Raw genomic sequence first — 25870 nt, forward strand, 5'->3', positions numbered from 1 at the left:
GGACAAAATGGATGTTACATGAAATGTTGATGGACAGAATGGTATTAGACTAAATACAGATAGACTTTGCGATGAGTGGAGGAGTTGGTAATAGCCGAATTGGCAATTTATCCATAATAACGTCAAGGTCATACCACCACTTTGTCGATATCGTCATCATTACACTACCATAACAATATCAACGTCATCCTTACTGTTCTGTTACTATGTTGAAATCGCCGTCATCATTACACTACCAAAACATCATCCTCATCATTATTATCCCGCCACTATGTCGACATCGTCGTCATAACTCCACCATTGCATTATCATCGTCATCACTTGACTACCACCAAACTAACATTACCATCACCATGTCAAGAGCAGCTCCACGTATATCACGCTTTTACCTATTTCCCATTCTGGTGTCTTGAACGATGATTTGAGCCATATTGGAAGAGTTGCATTGGTGAAGGCTATACCCAACGTGGTCGTCATAGCAAGAACTGAAAATGAAAGCAAATTAAAATGTCATGAAACAAAGCTCAATCAAATCAACTAAGTAAAAATGATTTTAAAAATAGTTTGCATAACTATGCAAACTATTTTTTAAAATTTGGTTCAATCTTTCAATTTGCATCTCGATTTACCAAAAATGGTCGGCATTTTTCTATTACTAACGTCACGATATATTGACCACTTTCCTTGTCATTGCTACTCCATACTTTCATATCCGATCCCCGATCCGATACGACCTTGTAATTTAGACCGAGTACAAGAAGGGACGATGATGATGACAGTGATGATGACGACGCACGATGACAATGTTAAACATGATAGTCAACATCTCTGGAGTATATATATGGGGGGGGGGGGGGGCTGTTACACCCACAAGTGTAATAAACGCCCACAAATGTAATAACGCCCACAAATGTAATAACACTTTACCCACAAATGTAATAATTTTACCCACAAATGTAAAAAGGCACTTTACCCAAAAATGTAATAATTTTTGATCGCCCACAAATGTAATAATGACTTTACCCACAAATGTAATAAATTTGAAGGGATTTTTGGCGAATCTGTTCTGAACTAAAATGCGTTCATATAGCGCAAAGTCAGTCTTTTTCTCCAGACCCAGTTATATAAAACATTCAAAAAATCTTTCAAACAAAGATCGAAAATTAATTCTTCTTAATGTTGAATAACTGTTGTTGTTGTTGTTGTTGTTGTTTTAGCTTATACGGCGTGCATCATTCTAACTTAGAAGTATAGCGAAATCTTTCCTCCAGACCCAGATATTTTAACTGGCAATTAAAAAAAAGACCCCACCATCTTCTTAAATAATATGGAAATATAACATAGTCTTTCCTCCAGACCCAGTTAAAAAATCATTAAAAACAAAACAACGACATCAAAAAGACCCTGCAATCTTATCAACATTGAACAGCATGGAAATATGGTGTAGTCTTTGCTCCAGACCCATTCAATTCAAAATAGCCAATCATAAAAAAACAATAAAAACAACCAAACGATATTAACAAAGACCCCACAATCTCATTGATGTCAATAACTTGAAAATATAGCGTAGTCTTTCCTCAAGACCCAGTTATTTCAAAATGACAAATCGCAAAAAGATAGATAATAAAACAAAGACCCCACAATCTTATTGATGTTGAATAACATAAAAATAAATGCAGTCTTTCCTCCAGACCCAGATATTTTAAATAACAAATCATAGAATACAAAAAAAATAAGATGATCGGGGGAGCATTTCATCAACACTAATTATGTCGGACAAGTTGTCAGATCTGACAACTTTCCTTGATGTTGATTGGCTAAGAAGCAGTGCTACCATGGTAAGTGTCGGATAAAACGTCTGACAACTCCTTTCATGAAATGCTCCCCGGGCTCTTAGTTTTGAAGATTTTTTTTATTATAAATTTCTTTGCCTGGAAGAAAAAGTATGTTTTAAATGCATTCTTTATTACAGGATTTCAGGCTGGAAGAGGGTTTTAATTTTAAGGACGTTCCACAGTTAAAGTGAAATCCATGTCATTTTCACCAAACTCTGCACATAGATACTTTAGAACCTTAATATTCGAAATATGCAAAAATTAACATGGGTCCATGTGCTTGATTTTTTGCTGTAGAGCTTCAAAGTTCACCAAAATTGATGTTCTGAAGAATTGCGCATTTAAAAGAATTTGGCATTTTTAGACCTCGCAAGAATACTACAATGAGTTTAAACCTCTATTACTCAGTCAAAATACATGAAAAAGTCATCAAATTTCGCAAGAGAGTTAATAATTGTATCGTTAGAATGGATAATCTATTTATGGTGCTATTTGTTTGCAACTTTAAGTCTAACAGCACAGTCAGTTCTTAAAAACGGCGTAAAAGATAACAAAAACCCAATCTCAAAAATGTGAAATTTCAATAACAGACTACAAAAGTACAATAAATGCTGCACTTTATTCAAAATCCATGTCATTTTCACCAAAATTTGCAAGGTTGTAGAGGAAGCTATACCTAAGAGGTACAAACATTAAAAAATAGGGGTTCATGTGCTTGTTTTCAAACTATCAGCATTTTTATTAGAGCAAATGTGCTTTTTAAAACACCAAAAATGCGCCAAATGCTTTGAATCTATGTGAAGAAAAATCAAAACCACTCTACCATTTATTCAAACTCGGGGTCATATTCGTGATTCTTGGCAGTACTGCAGAGTAAAGTATTTTGAAATTGTAGATATATTTTTTTTAATGATCCATGGAATAATTCAAGTTTTTTAGCTTCATAAAATAACGCATCGAATCTGCAGTTAGGGTGCAGATGATGAGAAAAATCAGCTCAAACCCACAGCTAATTAATCACCTGTTCATCCATTGTGACGTCAGCGCGCAGAGTGTTAAATATGCGCAGATCATAATGCGCACAAACATAACTGTGGAACGTCCTTAAATGTTTGTTAATGTTGTTCTGTTTTTTTTGTGTGGTAAAACTAGGTATGTGTTATCACAGGGTTTTATAGTTTGGAAGATGCTGGGGTCTAAGTTTTAAGATTATGTTTCACTTAATTTGTATTTTTAAAAGAACTGGGTGTGGGGTAAAGACAACGCTCTAAACTCAAGCATTTTAACTGGGTTTAATTTTGAAGATTGGTCTTAGCTTCGAAGTTTTTTTTTTTTAAATAACGCGCTCGCATCGATTGTTTAATTAGATAGCCATCCAGTTTATGATTACAAAAAGTGCTTAGAACGTCCAGTTATCATCTCAGGATATCAAAAATTTCCAGCTTGCGATTCGCGCTCGCATTATTTATTTGGTGAGAAACCATTTTCATGACCCAATGCAAACAGCTAGTCCTTAACAGATCCCTTTTCAAGTCAATAGGGTCTACATAAAAAAATAGCCCGCGCTTCTCGCTCGATTTTGAGAAATAGGCAAAATATTTGTGTTGCTCCCCCCCCCCAAATGTTCTTTTGCCTCGCCCTATGTTAAAAATCCTTGTGCCGCCATTGCCCAAGACCCGATCTGCATAGCACTGGCCACAAAAAGTTCTACAACCGATAATAAAAAGAAAAGGAAAGGAAAGAAATATGTAAGATATGATGTTATTTTCTGAATACCATGTCAAAATCAATCTCAAAGTTAGATTTTCATGAAGGGGTGATTTTTTTCTCTCTCACTTCGCTCGCTTCGGAGTTATATAAGCAACTTTTTGCTGCGCGCGCCATGATGTGCCTCCCTCTCTTTTTTGTACTAATCACGCATTGAGTTTCGCTCTAATGCTCGGGGCGCAATCATTAAAACAAATCCTGTTCATACCATGATATGACCGGGAAATTCTTGGCTCCTGCCCCCCTCCCCCTGGCCACCGACCCCTGTTACGCCCCTTGGTGTGTGGGTGTGTTTGCAAAAGCGTATATATTTCCATAAGTAGGTAAATGATACCCTACGAACCTGATACTAATAGTGTACAAGGATTCATTAGAAGGGTAATGGCGGATGGAGAACTCTCAGTAACTGGAACTGTTACATTCACGGGCATGACCATTGGAGTGAACACTGTGGGAAGAATAGGGGAAAGAAATCCATTTTTATTTTCTTAGTGTATTTTTGGGCATATTCATTGATTGCAGTATATAGGGACAACGATTAAAACGAGATATATATATTTTTCTCTACCAAGACTACTGAAAAATCTAGATATTAATTATTGACAATCAAATCGAATAACATTCTTGAAACAAAGCTATGCCTTTTTGACACTTAGAAGATTCTATTCCAAATTAATACTTGAATTAGATTTAATTACAAATGATTGATTTCGCGTAATAATGGCTATGATCCTTGTCGTTTTAAAAGGAAATGTAGTCATTTTGTCAATGGGAAATCTATGCAGCGTTTCCAATAAGGTATCGATCGCTTATTTTTCAGATTTTGATTTATAATTCTAATGATAATGATGGCTGTTACGACAATATTGATATTGATGATTATACTGATAATTTCAATATGATAACAAAAATAAGAATAAAAATGATAATGATAATAAAAATGATAACACAAAAAATGAAAAAATAATTGTAAGGCTAATATTGGAATTAAAAGATACATATTTTCATTTCATTTCATTTCATTTTCTACTAATGATAACATGATAATGAACAACGATAATCGAGCATAAGAATAACCAACAATAGTAATGATAATAATAAATTCTAACGATATAGATAATGTTATCGACGACAAAAACAACAACATCACGTGTGAACATATATACTCATCTAGTGAACATACCGAGAGACGCTAGGATTATAACAGAAAGGGCAAGGAATGGAGCAGACTGGCTGATCAAGCCATACATAACCGAACCTAGAGTTGGACCAACTACAAAGAAAATAAAATGGGATAAAAAGAAGTAGAGAGAGGAAGAAGAGTATTGAGGATTGAGAGTAAAAAAAAGAGAGAGATACGTGAAAAAGAAAGTGTGTGTGCGTGAGAGAAATGGGATGAGGGAAGGTGGGGGGGGGGTAAGGAGAAGGGAATGAATAGAAAGCAGTAAAAAAAAAATATTGTCATCAGTAAGAAACGGGTATAATGCTACATACATGTATGTGTTATAATATATTGACTAAATAATAACAATTGAAACAAATCACTGGACAAACTAAAATGCACGAGGCCATATTTGAATGTTTAGAAGGTAACAATAATTAACGTCTGCTTTACCATTGCGGGGAGGGGATGATAGCTTTCGTGCTCCACCAAACCAAATTGTGATTATTTGCTTAATATTCCATATCGGAAACTTTCTAATAATCATAAACAGAAAATGCAGCAATTCTCTCCCTTAACAAAATAATATGGCTAAATCCAAGCAGAGTTGAGTAGGCCTACATGAATATTTATAAATATGTTTCGTGAGGATATAGATATTCTCAACCCATTGAGCAACTCGCCAGCATGGCACAGTGGTAATTCCTGCGCTTCGGTTGACAAGTCTTCACACAGTAAATGGACACATTTCCCTTTATTCATTTTTTTCTAAATATAGAAAAGTTATTTTATCAGCATATTGATTCTACAAAACCTACACAAACATTTTTTTTGGTGTCTGTTGTTTGTAGTCTGGTTGTAATTGACCTATTGTAGATTTGATTGTTCTTTTAAGTTCTTGATTTACCATGTCATAATGTACATTTTGTATGTAAGGGGATCACTGTTTAGCAAGCCATAGGCTTTTGTTGTGATTCCCATACACATTTTATTGTATATATCTGCTTTGCATTTTATGAATTATTAATAAATTGAATATCTGCAAGAATTTACTATGTAGCTTTTTTGCCATGTTTAAAAAGACTTTCACTGGGTTTCGAAAAACGTACTAACCCCTTGTAAAAAAAAGCATTACTTGCTGTTAAACACTTAAATTCAAAGTTAGTAGAAATATGGAAAATTCAGTTCCAATATGTAACAACAACAGAGTGAATTTGGGGCAGGCATTTTTCATTTAGCACAATATACCAGTCGTTTGCAAGGTCATGCAGAATCTTGATGAACAGCTCTATTGTATAGAACCCCAGATATAACATTGCTGAATGTCAAAACAATTGAGACAGACTTACTTAGTGTTCCGAAAGCAAAGCTACTTATCACCATGCCCAGAACGAATCCTTTCAAATTCTCGTCATCTTGGTATCTCACGGCAAGGTAAACAATTCCTAAAAGAACATAAAATGACCTCAAAATGTTCGATTGAATAGGGTATAGATCTTTGTTCAAATAACGAACACTGACGAAGCTTTAAAAACATTTCACTTTTATTTGAAGATCTCTCAACATAACAAGGCATATGCCTACAGAATCTGGCCTATAGCAGTCCGTCCCACACACAAAAAACAATCCTTTTTCAAAAATACATTTCACTTTTATTAAATGTTTTTACCAAATTTGATGCTTTATATGGTAAGAGTGGAATCTCATCTTGAATTTCAGACTGATTACAGTATCCCACTTATTCATCACAAGCACATGCATTTTATTGCATTTTATTGCTCACTCTTGTGTTCTCCTTGGTCCTCTTCAAGTTCTCATTATACATATATACTGTTAGGGTATTCGGTGGCCATTTTTAATATCAAAATGCAACATTCATCACATACATGGCATATTAAATAATATATTTCGTTAACAATTATGTTTTTAGTCAGTATTCCACTCGTTTATCTAATATAATTATAATAATGCATTGATATTTTGGTCCCCATTGCCATTGTGTATAATAGGCTATTCTGATCCTCTGAGAATGGGACCCATTAGTCATGGGTCGGAACGGCAATGGGAAAACATCCAATTTAAATTCGTATCTTATAGCCGAAATGTGACATTTTTTTGTGTATTACGAGTTATGATATTCATGTGAGATATTACATTATGGTTGGGAGGCTGGGCAGAATTACATCAGTAGGTCAGCATGGTTGGAAGGTTGAGAGAGACAGTGAGTTTTATGTTGAAAATTAGGAGTATGGAAAATGTTTAGGAAATTTCGTGTATTACGATTTATGATATTTCTGTGAGACATTACATTATGGTTGGGAGGCTTGGCAGAATTGCAACCGTAGGTCAGCATGGTTAGAAAGTTGTGAGAGATATCGAGTTTTATGTTGAAAATTAGGAGCAAGGAAAATCTGAAGGTAGTTTGGCCTGCATAAGGTTGGAAGGCTGGGCAGGGCAATTACAGTGTTTAAAAAACGCATAATACAGATACAACATGGTTGGAGAGACAATCATCGTATCGATATATGCATATATATGTCATATATATTTTCAGACTTGAGGAAGACCGCTGAATGTCCGGGTATATAAGTAAGCCTGCAATGTGGCTGTGGCTGGTCACTGAATATATGAAAAGACAAGGTTATGCCTCTTCTAGCCTGGAATATTTTGTGAAATTAAGCGAAACTTTATGGAATTTTCAGTGTTATGCTTGTTGGATTTTTCACTTTTTTTTTATTCAAATCAACCTTTTGTTGGGATGGACTTGTGCTTTAACAAATGATACAAAAGAAATGCTAATAAGCGAATCATCGCTGTATTACGAACCAGTCTTGTCCAATTCTGTGCAAACCTGATTTTTCTTCATTAAAATTTCAAACTCGTCTTGCTCATAAATGCGTGAAGTGTTCGTCTAAACTTAGGTATCAAAACATAGATGAATAATTGAATTGTATGATGATGTAAATTAAATACCATAATTCATTTGCATTTGAGATGAAAAAAGGCATGGTAATCCCAGAGCCCTGGAAACAATTTTTTTCAGTGGGAGTGCTGACATGTGCTGATATCTCTCCTAAAAAGTGGTGGGGGGGGGAAACAATTTATTTTTTATCGTCATTTTATATTACACACACACAGGTGCGCGCGCAAGGGCACCCCCACACACACACACTCACACACACCCATATCTAGGGACATTTGTCCTGAAAATTGAACATTTTGTTAAATGACTGTGATCGTATGTAACAAATTATTACTGCGAGCGCAAGCAGAATTTTATAATATTGGTTACGGCTTGATCAAAAAGGGACCTATTATAAGGACTTGTTTGCATTTACCCATGAAGACGATACATATTTCAACAATCAAATAAGGCGAGCGCGAAGCGCGAGCTGAAAATCTTTGACATTCCGACCTAAAAACTAGACATTCTAAGCACTTTTGTAATCATGAACAGGATAGGTATTCAACTATTCAAATTGAGATATAAAAACAGGGCACTCTACTCATGTTTTGTAAATCAGGAAAAAGATGGGTAATTCGGTATCTTCCTACATTGATGATGTGAGCGCGAAGCGCAAGCAGAAAATTTTTGATATTCTGATCTGAAATTTTACAATTCAAGCACGTTTTTATTAAAAAACAAGCTGCATATCCGAATAAACCTTTGTGTGTGTGTTTAAATTTAGACATAGAATATGGGCATTCTAAATACATTTTTCTATCATGAAAATCAATAATCCGAGCGCGAGTCGCGAGATGAAAATGTTTGATATTCCGATCTGAAAAGGGGTAAATTAAGCACTATTTCAAGCACTGGGGAGGAGAATTCTAAGGGGGGTCCTACAAAATCTTCATCTTTATTACATTTCTGTCATTTATCATACCTACCAGATTTCCAGGGGGTGCTGCCTATATGGAAAATAATAACACACGCTGCACCACCAAGGAAAAATTTGGGGATGCATGGGTAATCCCTGTATCTCTTTTACTGGGACGCACTTTACAGTGCGTATAAAAAAAACGGGACAGTTTGGAACAGTCTATAACAACTTTGTTTCAAATTATGATATCTATGTTTTGATGTAAATAGATGCTCTGAAATCTTATCTTTCAAATGCAATTTAAAAAAATAAAATTTGTTCATGCTTGAGCGAACACGGGACGTTTTTGTCGGGGTTTCCAAAAGAGACTTGCGCCAGAATGGCAGAATATGAGTATGATGATCAGACTGTGATTCAGACATCTTGCTAATCAGCAGACTTCCTCTTAATCTTTTCATTATCTGTGCCATAATTTTCGAATTATGCTGTTAAATTTAATTTACAAATTTATTTACTTGAATTTTTTTACCTTTGAATTTTCCTTCGTAAGTAAGAAAAAAAGACTTTTTTGTCAACCCAAGCAAGAAGATTTGCATTATTAATTGGGAAAACTTGTAATTATTCAAATCCTTTTATTATGTGAAACAAATTATGTTATGGTACCTTTAAAAGACATGAATCCACTTTTCAAGGGGTTATTGATTCCTTGACCAAGTTTTAATTATCTGCTTGACAGGACAAACAGGAAGGGATTCATGTCTTTCAATTGCAATGGTGTACTGAGTCAATTTTGAAGGAGCTAGATATGGCAGGTAGGATAAAATGTATTAAAAAGTTGTGAGCGAGCGACCTTTTCACTTTTTTATTACAATATCAAATTTTGTGATAGATTCTGACATAATATTAAAAAAATATTATCATATTTTACTTTCTATCTTTCCTTTTATTTCCTTTCCTTTTTTCTTGGTCATGATTTTTTTAATTGAGGGGGGGGGGCATCCCCGAGCCCCCACCCATCTGTATGGCACTGTTCAAATGGCACCATAACCTTTGTAGCACACAATGAAAGGATTTGAAGAAAAAAATACACGCTCTCCCATACTTCGGTTGACAAAAAACGTTTTTGCTTGAAGAAGGAATATTCAAAGCTAAAAGATAACATGTTAAAAAGAAACAACAACAGAACAATTCAAGCAAATAAATAGATTTGATAATGAATTTCGACCGCATAATTTGAAAATTATGGCAAAGATAATGAAAGGAAGTCTGCTGATTTGCAAGAAGTCCGATCATCATATTTATCATTTTATGTCATTTTGGCGCAAGCCTCCTTTTTAACCCCAGACAAAAACATTCCATGTTCGCTCAAGCATGAACGAAACTAATTTTTTTAATGGCATTTGAAAGATAAGACCTCAGAGCACCTATTAACACCAAAATAGAGACATCATGATTTTTTATACGCACTGTATAGTGTATACCTGAGATTTCGATTCCAGTCCCAGCTATGCCATGGAAAGCTCGTGATAGAAACAGGACGGTCATTGAGTCAGCAAACCCAATCACTGTAAAAGAATAAATAAAAAGAGAATGATAATAATAATAATTATAATAATGATAATAATTGCAGTGATGATGCAATAGTAATAATAATAATAATAATGATAATGATAATGATAATGATAATGATAATAATAATAATAATGATAATAATAATAGGATTTTCCGGCCATTGATGTTAACTTTCCTTTCTTTCAAATTCGACGGATTCCGTGCACTCGGGGATATCTCTGCTTTATATAATCCTTTTTCTTGCTTAAAGAATTACGTAGTTTTCTTTAGAATAAATGGTAGTTTCTTTTTAATCCATGAACAATGCCCTTCTTTTCCGGAGCGGTCATTCTATTCAGCACAAATCGGTATTTGGTTCTCGTGACGGCATGATTTTATCATTTGATTTAGTTTATAGCAATCAAATTAGCCCAACGTGCATTATAATAATGTGAAATTCTCGTAGCATTGTATAGAAAGAGAATTGCTATCTCATTTGAGGGGGAATGTTGAATTGTATGTGATTACGAAACATGTTGCTATGTTAGGTGGAAGGGAGATTTCGGGTTAGCTTTCATTCGCGGTCATCACACCATACAGGGCAGTAGCATATTTTTCCCTTAAGAATTCTTGAATCACAGAGATTTATAAAACCATATTTTAGCAGGTTAAACAATTTATTTCCGTTCAAATTACGGAAGTGGTTAATAAAAATGTAGGTTGACCTTGGAGCTAATTTCTTTGTCTGCTCGATCGCCTTAATGGGGTCGGATGGGAATTTCAGAGAATTTTCCTTATTAGGTTGAGCTCTGTTTTCGCATATCTCAAGGACCATGATTTTGCTTGTTTATGCAAGCAAAATCTTAGTACAGTTATCAAGTTGAATGATAACTCAATTTCTAAAATTCAATATTCTGATTGTTTCATAATTCTAAATATAAATGAAACTCACACGTATAGTCAGGGGCCTTGGGCCCATAATTTGAAGTTTTGGGGACAGAGTTTACAAAGGCACCAAACTTTCCCTATGTCACTATTAGGTCAATAGCTTCATTTTTCCCACAGAACATGGTGTTGAAGATTGCATCTTCATGCAAAAATATGCTAGTTTATGTAAATTAGCAGTAATTTATGCATGACGCCATATGCCTATAGGAATCAATTAATAAAAGTTAATAAAAGATACCAAACTTTAGGAAAGTCTCTATCAGGTCAATAGGTTTAATTTTTCCCACAGAACATAGTGTTGAAAAGTGCATCTTCATGCAAAAATTGGCTAATTTATGTAAATTAGCAGTAATGCATGAAGCCATATGCCAATAGGAATTAATTAATAAAAGTAAATAAAGAGATACCAAACTTTAGGAAAGTCTCTTTCAGGTCAATAGCTTTAAACTTCCTTATCAAACATGATATTGAACATTGTGTCTTCATGCAAAAATATGTTGATTTATTAAATTAGCAGTTAATTTATGCATGAATAGTAAAAATTAGTAAAAAGGAATAAAAAGAAACCAAACTTAAAGAAAATCTCTATCATATCGATATCTTTAATTTTCCCTGTCAAACGTGCTATTGAAAATCCCGTCTTCATGCAAAATGTGCTAATTTATGTAAATTAGAAACTATTTTATACATGTATGTATAAATTAGTTGGTATTAACAGTGGAAAAGGGGCCAATCATTTGAAGTACCTCTATCAGCTCAAAAGCTTCAATTTTACCAGCAAAACATGCTATTGAAAATCATGTTTCCATGCAAAAGTTTGTTATATTATGTAAATTAACAATAATGTATGTATGAAGCTGTATTCCAATGACTAAGCAAATATTACAGTGAAAAGAGGCCGAAATATGGAACAAAACCTGCATCTTTCCCACAAAATATGTATGCTATTGATAACAAATTCATTTAAAAACATATGTTTTTTTGCTAATTATGATATGCTAATTATTTCTGCTAATGGAAATAATTATGCATAAATAGTAAGTGCTACTTATTGAAGCAAATTTGATGCAAATTCATCTTACGGGTAACAGAACCCTCTTTGAACGGGTGTCCATTTTAAATCCTGTCCCCCATTCTCACTCCCTACACACTGGCATAAATCCTGTCAGATTTTCAAAACTTCAAAACTTTGGAGACACCCCACACCAAAGGCTTTTAATACGGAGGTATATAGCCATGTACTATCTTTCAGTTAAAGTCTGATTTTCTCAATAGCTATAAAGTATATATGGATCACAGTTAAGCAAATCTTCAGGCGTTGGAAAACAAAATGGTGTCCAAAAATCTCTTTCAAGTTGTGTAATAATCACATCATGGGCAATGTATACGAAGGCACATTTTATAAATCTGGACATTATTACTATCTCCTTTCGGTTAGAGGCCTATCCTATATTGTAATTAATTTGTTGGGATGTAAAGTAACGATTTTCAGTAAATATCCAAATCTGCAGCTTCACCGTGAGGAGGGATTGTCACTGGCGTAAATCCCGGGGGGATTGGGGGGATATATCCCCCACTTTTCAAAGAGGGGGGATGGCCTTTACAAACATCCCCCACTTTTTACGAAAGAAATGAAAAGAAAATCACAAGAGATCATTGTTTTATTGGTGAAAATTCTTCCTAAAATACCGCTTAACAAATAAAACAATATTATTGAATCATAAAATGCAAATAAAGAGCCTGTTCAAAACTTTGGAGACACCCCACACCAAAGGCTTTTAATACGGAGGTATATAGCCATGTACTATCTTTCAGTTAAAGTCTGATTTTCTCAATAGCTATAAAGTATATATGGATCACAGTTAAGCAAATCTTCAGGCGTTGGACAACAAAATGGTGTCCAAAAATCTCTTTCAAGTTGTGTAATAATCACATCATGGGCAATGTATACGAAGGCACATTTTATAAATCTGGACATTATTACTATCTCCTTTCGGTTAGAGGCCTATCCTATATTGTAATTAATTTGTTGGGATGTAAAGTAACGATTTTCAGTAAATATCCAAATCTGCAGCTTCACCGTGAGGAGGGATTGTCACTGGCGTAAATCCCGGGGGGATTGGGGGGATATATCCCCCACTTTTCAAAGAGGGGGGATGGCCTTTACAAACATCCCCCACTTTTTACGAAAGAAATGAAAAGAAAATCACAAGAGATCATTGTTTTATTGGTGAAAATTCTTCCTAAAATACCGCTTAACAAATAAAACAATATTATTGAATCATAAAATGCAAATAAAGAGCCTGTTCACCATTTCCAAACGAAATCCTTATGTCCTTAGTATAACATTGAAAAGAAACCCCCGTTTCTTCCAATTCAGCAATGTTGGGGTCTTTGGGAAGGGATTAAGATGGAATGTAAAAAAAGGAGTTTACGCGCGTATTCGCATTCCGATCATGCGTTTTACCGCGCGAGGCTGTTGTAATGAGTTTGATGTAATGCATGTATGTTAGTTTGACTTCATTAAACTTGACAACTCGTAATAGGAATATAGTTTTGGCATCATGTCCCAGTCCGGTTCAAAACGACGTATATTGAGCAAAATAAAGAGGATCCACAGGAAGATATGGCAGAAAATGTCTCAAATGAGTCTACAACTGCAAGTAAAGAAGAAGCCTCAACCTCCGAACCTAGCAGCGACCAACATGACCAGCAAGACCAACAAAGTGTACCTGTGATTGTGAATGTCTTGCATCTTATTATTGTTATTATTTATAGCATTATTATTACTCTCTATCACTATTATTCTTTTAACTATCATAATTATTATTTTTGTTATTATTATCATAGGCCCTACTTATTATTATTATTATTATCATTATTATTATTATCATATTATTATCATTATTATTATTATTATTAATGTTATCATCATTATATAATTATTATTATTATTATCATTATTATGAATAGGGAATAGTATTATCCCCTTGTTTTGTTTATTGTCCTTTTGTTCTTTCACTGTTGTTATTTTACTATTATTACTTTATCGATGAGATTATCCAGCAGTATTATCATGGTGATTATCATGACGTGTTTTGTTTTTTGCCAAAGAATGTACAGATAGACCTGTTATTAAAGCACCGCTGTCTGAAAGTAGGAAGCTATATCTTGTTTTATATATCGTGTTCATGACTCTCCTTTGATTAATAGTGTAGATTGATGCATCATTTGAATAAACTTAGTGATTTGTAAATGTTGATGACATGTGTATATGTGCGTGAGAGAGAGAAAGAGAGAGAGAGAGAGAGTGTGTGTGTGTGTGTGACAGAGTGTGTGTGAGAGAGAGAGAGAAATATGCGTGATGGGTGTGTGGATATCCGTTAACTTGAAGTGGATGATTTATTCATGAATTCATTTTGAATGTAATCTCTAATAAAACCATTAAACCATCATGGGGTAAAAAAGATAATAATATTGGAGCGGTATTTGCCATATGGATATATCAATGACAATTCCTTGCATATCTAAAAACATGATTGCAAAAAAAAAGAGCCAAAATATTTCAATCACCCCCCCCCCCCCCACCCATCAACACGGATTTACGCCAGTGGGGATTGTAGACCAAGGTATAATTCAAGCAGCAAGCAACGAGTCTAATCGAGACTATACTTCAACCAGGGTTACACGAGAACCGAATTCTCCCTCATAAATTTGGACTGATTCTTCCCGAATATGGCCTGATTCGGATGAATTCGGTGGATGCACAACCTATTCGTCTCTGATTCGGGGTGCTGACTGAATTAGAGACGATAAGGTCCGGAATACGTCCCGTATCAGAGCAGAATCCCCGAGAATTTACCCTAATCAATATTGACTGTCCCGCATAGAGCCGTATGCCAACCCGAACAGTGGCAACAATCGAGCCAAAGGTGGCCAGAATCCTCTAATTATCGCCATATGACGACCTGAATAACTACCCGAATTGAAACAATTATGCCGAATTCGCCAAGTACGCCACCGAATTTCCCGAAAATACGCCAGATTCTTTCGAAATGGGCTATAATTAACCGATTCGGCAGCTATTCGGATGCCATGTTTCTATTTTCTGGCCAATTCGTCTCACTCGTCTATATTCTTCTCTGTATTCGAGTAATGATTCGTACGATATGGGGAGGCAAGAGTCGGACCTTTACTCTACGACTGATACGAATAGCTCTTAATCTTCCCAGAATACCCCCAAATGCCTCCCAAAATCCAACCGAATTCCATCGGAATACATCCCGAATGTGGCCCGAATGAAATTTGTCGTAGCCACATTCGGTAGTATTTTGGAGGTATTCGGCTGGTTTTGAACATTTTCATAACGAGCCAAATTCCTCCAAAAAGGTTCCCCAATCCCTCCTAAATTTTCCTGCATTCGGGAGGGGAGAGCAGAATGCTCCAGAATCCATCCTTATGTGTATTCAAATGGATTTGCAGCTGATTTGGTTCCGGTGTAACCCATGTTTTAAGTAGGCAATCCGTTTCTAGACGACAAACCAGAATAGGATGCAACTGTGGTAAACACTCTGCAATACATTCAGAGGATAACCAAAGTACAGTAGCAAGAATACATCACGTCAGTCCTGGTTTAAGCTAGGTTTACACTAAAACGAAATTCTCCCGATTAAATTCGGACTGATTCTGCCCAATTATGGCCTGATTTAGATGGATTAGGGGAGTTCCCCCAAACAGAGAAGAATGGGTCCAGCATATGTCCCGATTCAGCGCAGAATCGCCAAGAATTGGCCGAATCAATTATGGCCACCCCCAAAAAGCAGAATGCCAACACGAATAGTGGCAAGAATCGACCCAAGCATGTCCAGAATCCAGCCGACCCGATATCTCTGATTACAGCCGAACGATGGCCTGAATGCGGACCCGAATCAGAACGAATGTGCCGAGCTCGGACGGTTCGGGACAGTTATGCCCAGAATGATACAAATAGGTCCGAATCTGCCCAGATAACTCCAAATGGCTCCCCTAATCCAACCGAATGTCACCCGAATACAGCCCAAATGTGGCCCGAATGAAATATGTTCTCACATTCGGGAGTATTCTGGAGGATATTCGGCTGGTTTTGAACATTTCAAAATGAGCTGAATTCCTCAGCGAATGTTCCCAAATTTTCTCGCATTTACGAAGGCAAAACAGAATATTCCTGAAACCACCCGATTACGTGTATATGGATAGATTCGCAACTGATTCAGTTCCGTTCTAACCCTATAGCTTTAAGCAAGGGTTGCACCAAAACCAAATTCTCCCGAACAAATTCGGACCAATTCTGCCCAAAATGGCCTGGATTCGGTACTTATTCGTCTCCGATTCGGGGAGCTCCCGGAATCAATTCGGAAGGATCCGGGACTATTCTGTTCTCCTTCCCCCCATACGAGAACCCCGGACGAGAACATTCGGGAACATTCGTGGAGGGATTCTGCTTGTCTTGAAATGTTTAAAACCAGCCGAATATCCTCCAAAATACTCCCGAATGTGACCACGACAAATTTCATTCGAGCCACATTCGGGATGTATTCGGATGGAATTCGGCTGAATTTGGGGAGGCATGTGGACAATTATTTTGGGAAGTCAATAATGCTCTGATTCGGGACCTATTCCAGACCGATTTGACTCTGATTCGGTCTGAAATTGATTGGGAGAATTTGGTTTTGGTGTTACCCTAGTTTTAGAGATAGAGATCAATTCATAAGCCAATAAAGAAAAATCACTGAAATTATTCAGGTCACCGTCAACAAAGGGACGACAGAAAAAGAAGAAGGATCAGGTTTTTTTGCTCAAATCTGATGTGTCCCTGTTCTAAAAAATGTACATAGTTGTCAGAGCGGCAAACATGGACAGCTTTTTCTGACATGAGAACCATCCATATGCCCTCTTCTTTCTGACAGGGGAAAAACTCTACTTGGGAAAGAAATCTGACCTCTTGAATTGCTTTGAAAGAAAAAGGATAAAATACAGGTTTATCTTTTCCAAATGATTTGTTTTTTTTAATAGTGAAAGGGTAATGCACAAAATTTATAATTTGCATAAATTTGGATTTGAAACATGATACCCTCCTCTGGTCGCATGGAAAGTCACCATAATGAATGAATTGTGTAACAGTGTCTCAAATGCATAGTGTTGTGCTCGTCCCTCGGTTTAAAACCTCGAAATATGATAGTTGATGTGTTTTACACATATTTGCAGACATTTTGCATAAATTTTCATTAATTAACATTGAAAATTGATTCTTACTCGGGAACTGTACACAAATCAACCTAGTTTGATGCCCGATCAAATAAATCCCAAATATCCCCCCCCCCCCAAAAAAAGAAAAGGCTTCTAGAAAAGTTTAGGTCTGTACTATACATTATACAGTAATTTACGGTGAATAGTGTGATTTTGCATAATTTTGCATAAATTAGCATTATGAAATAGGTTTCCAGTCATTGATATCGAGCATCCTCTCAAGAATTAATGCTTTTGATACCAGTGACACATGTGGAAAAATAATTGTGCTTTTGACAATTCTATATGTCGAGATATGATAAAATATGTGTTTTTGCATATAATCTGCATAAAATTTGCATAAATTAACCTTAAGAATTGATTCATACTCACCAATTTTATGAAAATCGATCTGCAGTTGAATATTTAGCAAAAGAAGACCCAAGTACACAAAAAATGGGCATTTGAAAATTATTTTTAGTGAGATATGGTGAATTATGAGTTTTTTGCATAAAATTTGCATAAATTAGAATTTTAAAATAGGGTGCCCTTCACCGATTTCGGGGCACCCTATCTAGAATTAATGCTTTTGATACCAGGGACCCACATGCAAAAAATGGCGCTTTTGTTAATTCTGTTCCCAAAATTTTGCTAAGGCCCCTGACTAGTAATCTGTCAGTGTAATCGACAAACGACCAAGATCTCAAATATTGATGTTTCATGAATATGCAAGCATTGCATGTTATACATGAGAGCGACCTCAGCATATGTAATTTGACGATTACTAGTGTAGTCTTCGTAATTCAAATCAGCATGCAAGCTGTGTTAGACGCCAGTTGTTGCACAATGTTTTGAGGTGTAAATATTTTGAGAAATGATCGTGTTATTTGTTTTTGAGGTGTCGGTGACCGCACTCTCCCAAGAGTAAAACAATTATTATACAAATTGCTAACAAATATAACAAACAATTTTGTTTGCTTTTGTTTGTGTGAAGAAGGAGACTGAAATTAGATTTTTGCTTTAAGCGTTCGAGTAAAAAAATGTAACCGGGCTTTCATAAACTCTAATGAATTATATATCATATGAAAGAGAAAAGTATAGTCTTTGTTTTCCATCTAGTTGCAAATTGTTATCAGTCACGCATGAATGATTATACTTCATTAAGTGTGATAATGCATTTTTTATAATTTTTGTGATCATTGAATGGAAACTCGTAATGCTCCAAAGATCATGACTTATTTCTTATTTTTACGAGAGATGAGATGACATGCTTTTATTTCATATAAAATTCAGATCCTTTTCTCCTGTTTTATTTATTTTGACAGGAAATGAAATATTAAAAATGAATCTAATTACACCCCTGTACAAAAGTCAATGGGGCAACAGCAGTCATGCATCAATTCGTTTAAATTTGTTTATGAAATCTGTAATACCGACTGAAATATTAAGAACTGTATATCAAATGAAAGCATAATTATAATCCCATCTCTCTCTAAAAAAAAGGAAATAAATCATGATCAATGAAGCGTTGCGCGCTATGCTTCAATATTCACTGCCAGGTCTGAAAGTATGCATTATTGCATGTAACAATTCAGTCATTCATGCATGACTGATTGTGACCATATTATGTTCTTACTCAATGTGCTATATGTTTCTATAGTCTGTGCAGAATGTGCATTTATTACTTGAATGATCCCTCCCCCCCCCCAAAAAAAAAAAGAATTCCAATCGATAATCTAAAAGCTAGAAATATGACGCTACGATAATCACTGCTTATTTTGAATGTGCACTGGCTCGCTTCTAAATTAAATAAAAGAACACACAAACCTTCTAGTCAGGTTCACTATGTGACTTTTTTAAAGAATAGGCGCTTGCTATATAAATTAGGCATAGCTTGAAAAAACAAAGCTTAGCATTGGTTAAGTTTTGACAAGTGAAATCACAACATGGTCAAAGTGCAAACCCTAAATGACCTATGACCTTGATCATGTGACTTGAAACTCATGCAAAATGGTCTGTGATAATTAATTACCCATACCCTCTCTAAGCTATGATGATATTTCAAAACTTAAACTTGTTTAAGATTTCAAGTTGATCCCCAACATGGTCAAAGTTCAGTGACCCGACCTATGTGACCTTTGGCCTTTATCCCGTAACCTGAAACACATGCTAGATGATTAGTAAAAGCATGACGCACTGGTTCATCATTTCCCTTACTGCAAAGTATGTTCAGGTCGCCTAATTTGGAATACCTAATTTGGACTTTAATGTGATTTATAATCTGGAAATAAGTAGAAAAAGACAGAAAATATCATGAAAATGATTTTCTTTCTTCAATAAAGTTGTTGATTTTGATACCAATAGATTCCTTGACCTCATAAAGGGTGGTTTCGGTGTCAAAATCATGATTCTAGGTTAATCAGAAGCCGAGATATTGTCGAAAACCCTGTTTTTGGCGGGCATTGTGAAAAATCCAAGATGGCGGCCATATAGGTCACGTTACAAATAGAAATATTGTTATTCTGAATCCTTATATAATAACCTTTCAAAAATGTATAATTTTCAATTTCTCCAAAAAAATCTGGCGAAATTACATAGCGAAACTGACTATTCGACAAACATCCTACATCCTAAATCTTATGTTAAATTATTTAGCGACAATTTGCACGGCAAAACCGATCTACGCTGATTTTATGCCAAAAATATTGATCCAACCTAAAATCGCATGAATTCCGCTGAGAAATCCTATGATAGAGATAAATTATAATAACAAAAATATGTTGATTTATCATACAAATATCTATTTTGAAATACTCATAATTATGATTAAAAAGAAAGACAGTAGTGATTATAATAAGAAATAAATATACTGTATAAAGTTACTACAGCAAAATATACTGTTCTGGGGCTTACTGTAAATTCTTCATTATCTCATTGATTTATTTGTTTATTTATTCATTTGTTTGTTTTCTTTATTTTATACTGCAGAGTAGGCATGTTCAGTTATGCAAAACTGCTTTCCTAACGGCGCCCTGCAGTTTAACAAATAACTCAACATCATAGCATGGACCTGGGAAGCGGGGGTGCTGCGTGTATTATTTTCTATAGGCAGCACCCCCACGAAATCAGGTTCCCCCTGTATTTTTTTAGATATGTTATTATGTACGTAATTATCACATCACAAATCATGTACTACTGTCTTTCACATATTCCAATAATATCCGTCCTAACATGCCTAACGCGACTCAATCAAGCTTCGGCACTCCGATACAGACGTGGTCGCGCGCAATACGTGATAACCATACATACTACTCGATAGCAGGGAGGGACATGGGTGTGGATGGATTTGAAACTTCCAAATTTTATGTCGAACCAAGTGTGCACGCGCATGACCGCCCCGTGTTTTGTATAAACAAGTACAAGTCAGACAACAGAAATCAAATTTCCCATGGCCCTGGGAAGCGGGGGTGCTGCCGGGTGCTGAAGCACCCGAAATTTTTCCTTGGGGGTACTGCGTGTGTTATTTTCCATAGGCAGCATCTCCTGGAAATCTGGTAGGAATGATAAATGACAGAAATGTAATGAAAATGAACTACGTTTTGTCGGAATCCCCCCCCCCACTTCAGAATTTTCAGACACAGTACTTGAAATAGTGTTTAAATTCACCCTTTTCAGATCGGAATATCAAATATTTTCTGCTCGCACTTGGCGCTCGCATTATTGATTTTATATAAAAAAAATGTATTTAGAATGCCCAGATATACTAGGTCTAAATCTAAACAATCGCACTCATGTTTATTCAGAGACGCAGCTTGTTTTGAGGGGTACTGAAAATATATCAAATACATTTTATCAATACATTTTTTTTCAAAATAAACAAATTTCATTAAAATCAGCTGATAACAAATAGTTAAGTTTTTTTTTTAAAGTTTAGCAATATTTTGTGAAAATGGTGATATGCATGTCGTCACGAATATTTAATAGGTGGGTTAATGATGTCACATCCCCACTATCCTTTTTCTTATGTTATTACATGGAATCAAAATTGTTTTATTTTTTCATACCAGTGTGAATGATATGTCTCCCTTCTATTGAAATATGCTGCAGCAAAGAATATCTAATGAACTAAATCAGTTGTCAATTCAATTATTTTTGTCCTTGAAGGGAAAATATTTAATAAACCTAATTTTATATAATAAATATTAAAGAACAAGTGGAGATATGACATCATCAGTTTGCTCATTGAATATTAATGAAGACATGCCTAAAACTGTTTTACCGGAATAATGCTGATCTTTGAAATGCTATAACTTTGATATTCCTTGTCTGATTTTGATCAAATAGTCATTCTTTTGTTTGTCTGATTTTTCTTTATCTGTTCAAACCATATTGCATTCAGTTTGGAGTACCCCTTTAAACGTGCTTCAATTATTAAAAAAAAAATTCAGATCAGAATATCAAAAAATTTCTGCTCGCGCTTCGCACTCACATGATTAATGTAGAGAGATATCCAATTACCCATAATTGTTTTGATTTACAAAACAGGAATAGAATGTCCCGTTTTTAGGTCTGAAATCTAAATCTTGTTTGCGCTCTCATCAATTGTATAGTTATATACATGTAACTATCCTGTTCATGATAAGAAAAGTGCTTAGAATGTCTCTTTTTTAGGTCTGAAATCTCAATTTTGTTTCCGCTTGCGCTTCGCGCTCGCATCATTGTTGATATATGTATCGTCTACATGGGTAACTGCAAACAGTCCTTATAACAGGTTCCTTTCGATCAGGCCAGAGCGTATATTAAAAATATCTGCTTGCGCTGATCGCGCTCGCAGATTTTATTTGTTACATACGCATCTTGTTCAGGACCACAAACATTGCTCAAAATGTTCAATTTTCAGGACAAAATACATGAAATTCCCAAAAAAGAAATTAGCTCGCGCTTTGCGCTCGAATTATTTAATTATATATCTATGTTCTTTTCTGAGAAAAAGCTAAGAAGTGATATAATATATATATATATATATATATATATATATATATATATATATATGTATATGTATATATATATGTGTGTGTGTGTGCGTGTGTATAAAAGAACAATGGAAAACTCAATTGTGCCCCCCCCCACCTTTGAGGAGAGATTTCAGCACCCCCACTGAAAAAATCGTTCCCAGGTCCCTGCATCATAGCAATTCAATATGTAACATATAATATAAAAAAAGTAAAAATAGAATACATTATGTACTTACAGAGTGAATCAACAAGTATTATGGAATCATTACATCAAGTTATTCAGTGTAATTAGATGTATGAAAGTAAGAATTTTACAGTGTTTTTTAATGCATGGAGGGGCGTGCATTTTTGTAGGCCTATATCACAAGGGAGCGAATTAAATAAGACGGCAGCAAAATACTCAAAAAGTTTTTTTTTATTACCCGTCCTTGGGCAGGGTATTTGAAGGGGACATTGTTCAGAATATCGTGTTTTATAATTTACATATAACGTTTGCAGATAAGTGGTCCCAAATAGGCTGAGGCTAAATCGTTTTGTACACTCTTGAAACAACTCAGTCAAATTGAAAAGACCATCAGTCAGCTGGGTGCAGCTGATATGTCTAGTCACACTTCTGAATTATATTCCAGTCAGAAATAACTCTATTCAGGTAAAATACGACTAGAAAATATTCAAATATGACAAGAATATTAGTTGCACCCAGCTGACCCTATTAACTGATCAATTTTGACTGATTTGTTTTATGGTGTATTTTGAAAGCAAGAATACAATATTGATAGTTGTTACTTTCTTCCACTGTTGCCATTTGAGTGTAGACAACAAACCATGTTGAGGAGTAACATAGTCCTTCTTCAATATTATTCGGGAATACTTATTCTGCAGTTTTTGTATCTTATTTTTCTTGGTTTTTGCACAGCTTCTCCAAGTTGTACAACAATAATCAATGTAAGGTAAAATCATGGAAAAATGTATAAGAATCCTAGGAGGAATTGTTTGATTCTCTTCATACTACATATCGTACGAGATATTTCAACAATGATACTAGATACATGTTCTCCCCACATCATACCAGAGTCAAGTGTTACATCCAAGTATTTGATTATATTTACATTTTCTATGGGTTTTTCGATTAACTGGGAGATGGGGACAACAACAAAAATACATACTTACTCAAGCAGGAGATCAGTGCCAAGAGTGTACCAAAGAAAAACGGCCAAAATATTCCGACTCTGAAAACGAAATAACAGACAGTGACATCATCCTTGATGGAAAGCAGCTATCTAGTTTATTTGGAATTAATAATTAATAATAAATAATAAGTAACAATTCATTTTGAAACCGTGCAGTTTTTTAAAACATTTATCGACAGTTTACTACCATGTTAAAAACGGGGATTTCAAATTTGTGAGAGGAGAATATACGGGTATCATCAACAAATAATAATGATACAAGTGATTTCTGGAGATGGTATTCAGAATAAACAAAACTTTAAGAAGTAAACCTCTTGATTCATTTCCTGTACGTCAACTAACTTTTCACTTTCCTGCTTTATATGTTTACATGTATATCTCTGCTAGGGACCCTTCTGTAAAACAGAGTTGAGTAAAACAACGCTGAGTAGGGAAATCCCTAGTCCTTTTTTATTGACCTTTTCTTTGTAATTGTAAATATATATCATTGTTATTGTTTTTTAATTAATGGACAATAAATACAATACAATACAAAGAGAGCAATACATTATCTTAAACAAATGACATTGACAAAAGTTCTGACAAATACAGATTTCAAGTAATATGTAATTACAAGCACGTGTATCATTGATTGGGTTGTCTTGTCCATATTTGTTGTGATAATGGTAAATATAGAAATTAAAAATTCGTCCTAGATTGCAAAAGAGATAAAAATAAAGACAGTGGTGGACAGATGGGTGAGGGTCGTAGGGGCGATTGCCCGGCCCCCATATTGTTAACGACCAAGACCAAAAAATAAGAGAAAAGGAAAGAAAACGAAAGAGAGGACGAAATGTGAGGTTACATTCTGAATATTATGTAAAAAAAAAATTATCACCAAATTTGATTTTGTAATAAAAATCTTCCTCGCTCAAATCGCTTGGAAATTTTATTAATTTTGCCCAATACGTCATATCTGTACCTCCTCAAAATTTTGGGCTCATTACGCCAATGGTTATATAGATAGTGGCCTAAGTGAGAAAGGTAGGGAGAGGAAGGAGAGAGAGAGGGGGAAAAGAAAAATGTGTGTGTGTGTGTGTGTTTAGAGGGGGAAGGGTTCACAGCAAGTAAAACTACTGAGATTAAATACTAGATTACTATTGCTTGCATTGTTTGAAATGAGATACCCCTTGAAAAAGGAGTCTCATGTATACTGTCGTTACGTAAATTGCATGTTTGTAAACCTTGACCTTTGCAACACTATTGAATTTTCCTTCACTGAAATAAGAGAAGATATTTCAGTAAATGTTTGGTGTGCGATTTACAATTTTGGGAGTTTACTGACTGATACATGCTCTCAATGTTTCCCGTCTTAAACTCACTTGTCGATGAGCCAACTCGCAGGGGCAGTCAGCAATATCCTCATCAGGAACTTTGTCGCCAGAAGTAACCCATTCTGGAAGCTGAGCCGTTCATGACAGTCTTGTAAGAGATCGAGGATGGGGTCGGCATTTGATCTGCTTACATTTGTGAACGTGAAATCCTGAGGTTTGTTGGAATAATGGATCTGTTGATATGTATGGCAATCAGAGAGGGTGAATAGTCCCGTCTGTGCTACATTCTGACACACAGTGCGGTACACCCTTGTGTAACAAAGATGGAGCAAGACCTCTGGAGCCACAGGAACTGCATTAAGACAGAAGAGAAAACAACGTGAGCGCCTGAGCGGATTGGAAGCTCTTATGGAACCTCTGGAAACTGAGATTTCATGTCCAGAAATACGGGGTGGATATATTCTATAGTGATGTCATTGATCCTATAGTCTTAAAAATCTAAAGCAATATCAATATGTCAGAGGTAAGGCAAGTCTTTACAATTGTATTCATCAACTTCTTTATGAAGGATGTCTCCAATTTTTAAGCCAAGAAAAGGTCGACAATAAGACGACAAATAAATTCAATAATGGTATGTTATTTCACGAATTCAATTGTATACACGGCAGCCAAATGGCTAAAAATTTTGCATGCTTACAAGAATTCTCCAACACATTACATTTCAAATTATGGAAGACAGTATAAAGATAATTACAGTAGCATGATACCATTATCCACATACAGACATTATGATGAAAATAAATTCCATAGTAAATTTGCACCTCTCGGGGTGTAAAATTGAATTCGAATTTCTTAGTGTGCACCAAGCATTGTACACTATACAGCGTGTCCCACAAAATTTTAATGTCACTTTTATTGAGTATAATAGGCCAAGAGCATTAGGTTTAAAATCTAAATTTTTGGTAACAAGCTGATTTTTTTTCAGGATAGGTCCTGGAATG

The 25870-nt window shown here is 35.2% G+C and overlaps 1 protein-coding gene across 2 annotated transcripts in view; it reads right to left on the minus strand.

The window, feature by feature from the left end:
- Positions 1-25216, minus strand: part of LOC129265988 (chromaffin granule amine transporter-like) — a 38374-nt gene extending 13158 nt beyond the window's left edge. The window contains exons 1-7 of one of the 2 annotated variants that reach the window (XM_064101992.1): positions 24918-25216; positions 23537-23595; positions 10070-10153; positions 6114-6209; positions 4786-4875; positions 3946-4050; positions 390-485 (exon numbers count right to left, since the gene is read on the minus strand). In XM_064101992.1, coding sequence (XP_063958062.1) covers positions 390-485; positions 3946-4050; positions 4786-4875; positions 6114-6209; positions 10070-10153; positions 23537-23595; positions 24918-24961 — 574 coding nt within the window. In that variant the 5' untranslated portion in view covers positions 24962-25216. Of the gene's footprint in view, positions 1-389; positions 486-3945; positions 4051-4785; positions 4876-6113; positions 6210-10069; positions 10154-23536; positions 23596-24917 lie in introns of those variants that run through there. The other variant, XM_054903881.2, reaches the window with a different exon arrangement.
- Between the last annotated feature and the right edge of the window lie 654 nt (positions 25217-25870).

The sequence above is a fragment of the Lytechinus pictus genome, chromosome 7 (assembly GCF_037042905.1).
Source record: "Lytechinus pictus isolate F3 Inbred chromosome 7, Lp3.0, whole genome shotgun sequence".
NCBI lineage: Eukaryota > Metazoa > Echinodermata > Echinoidea > Temnopleuroida > Toxopneustidae > Lytechinus > Lytechinus pictus.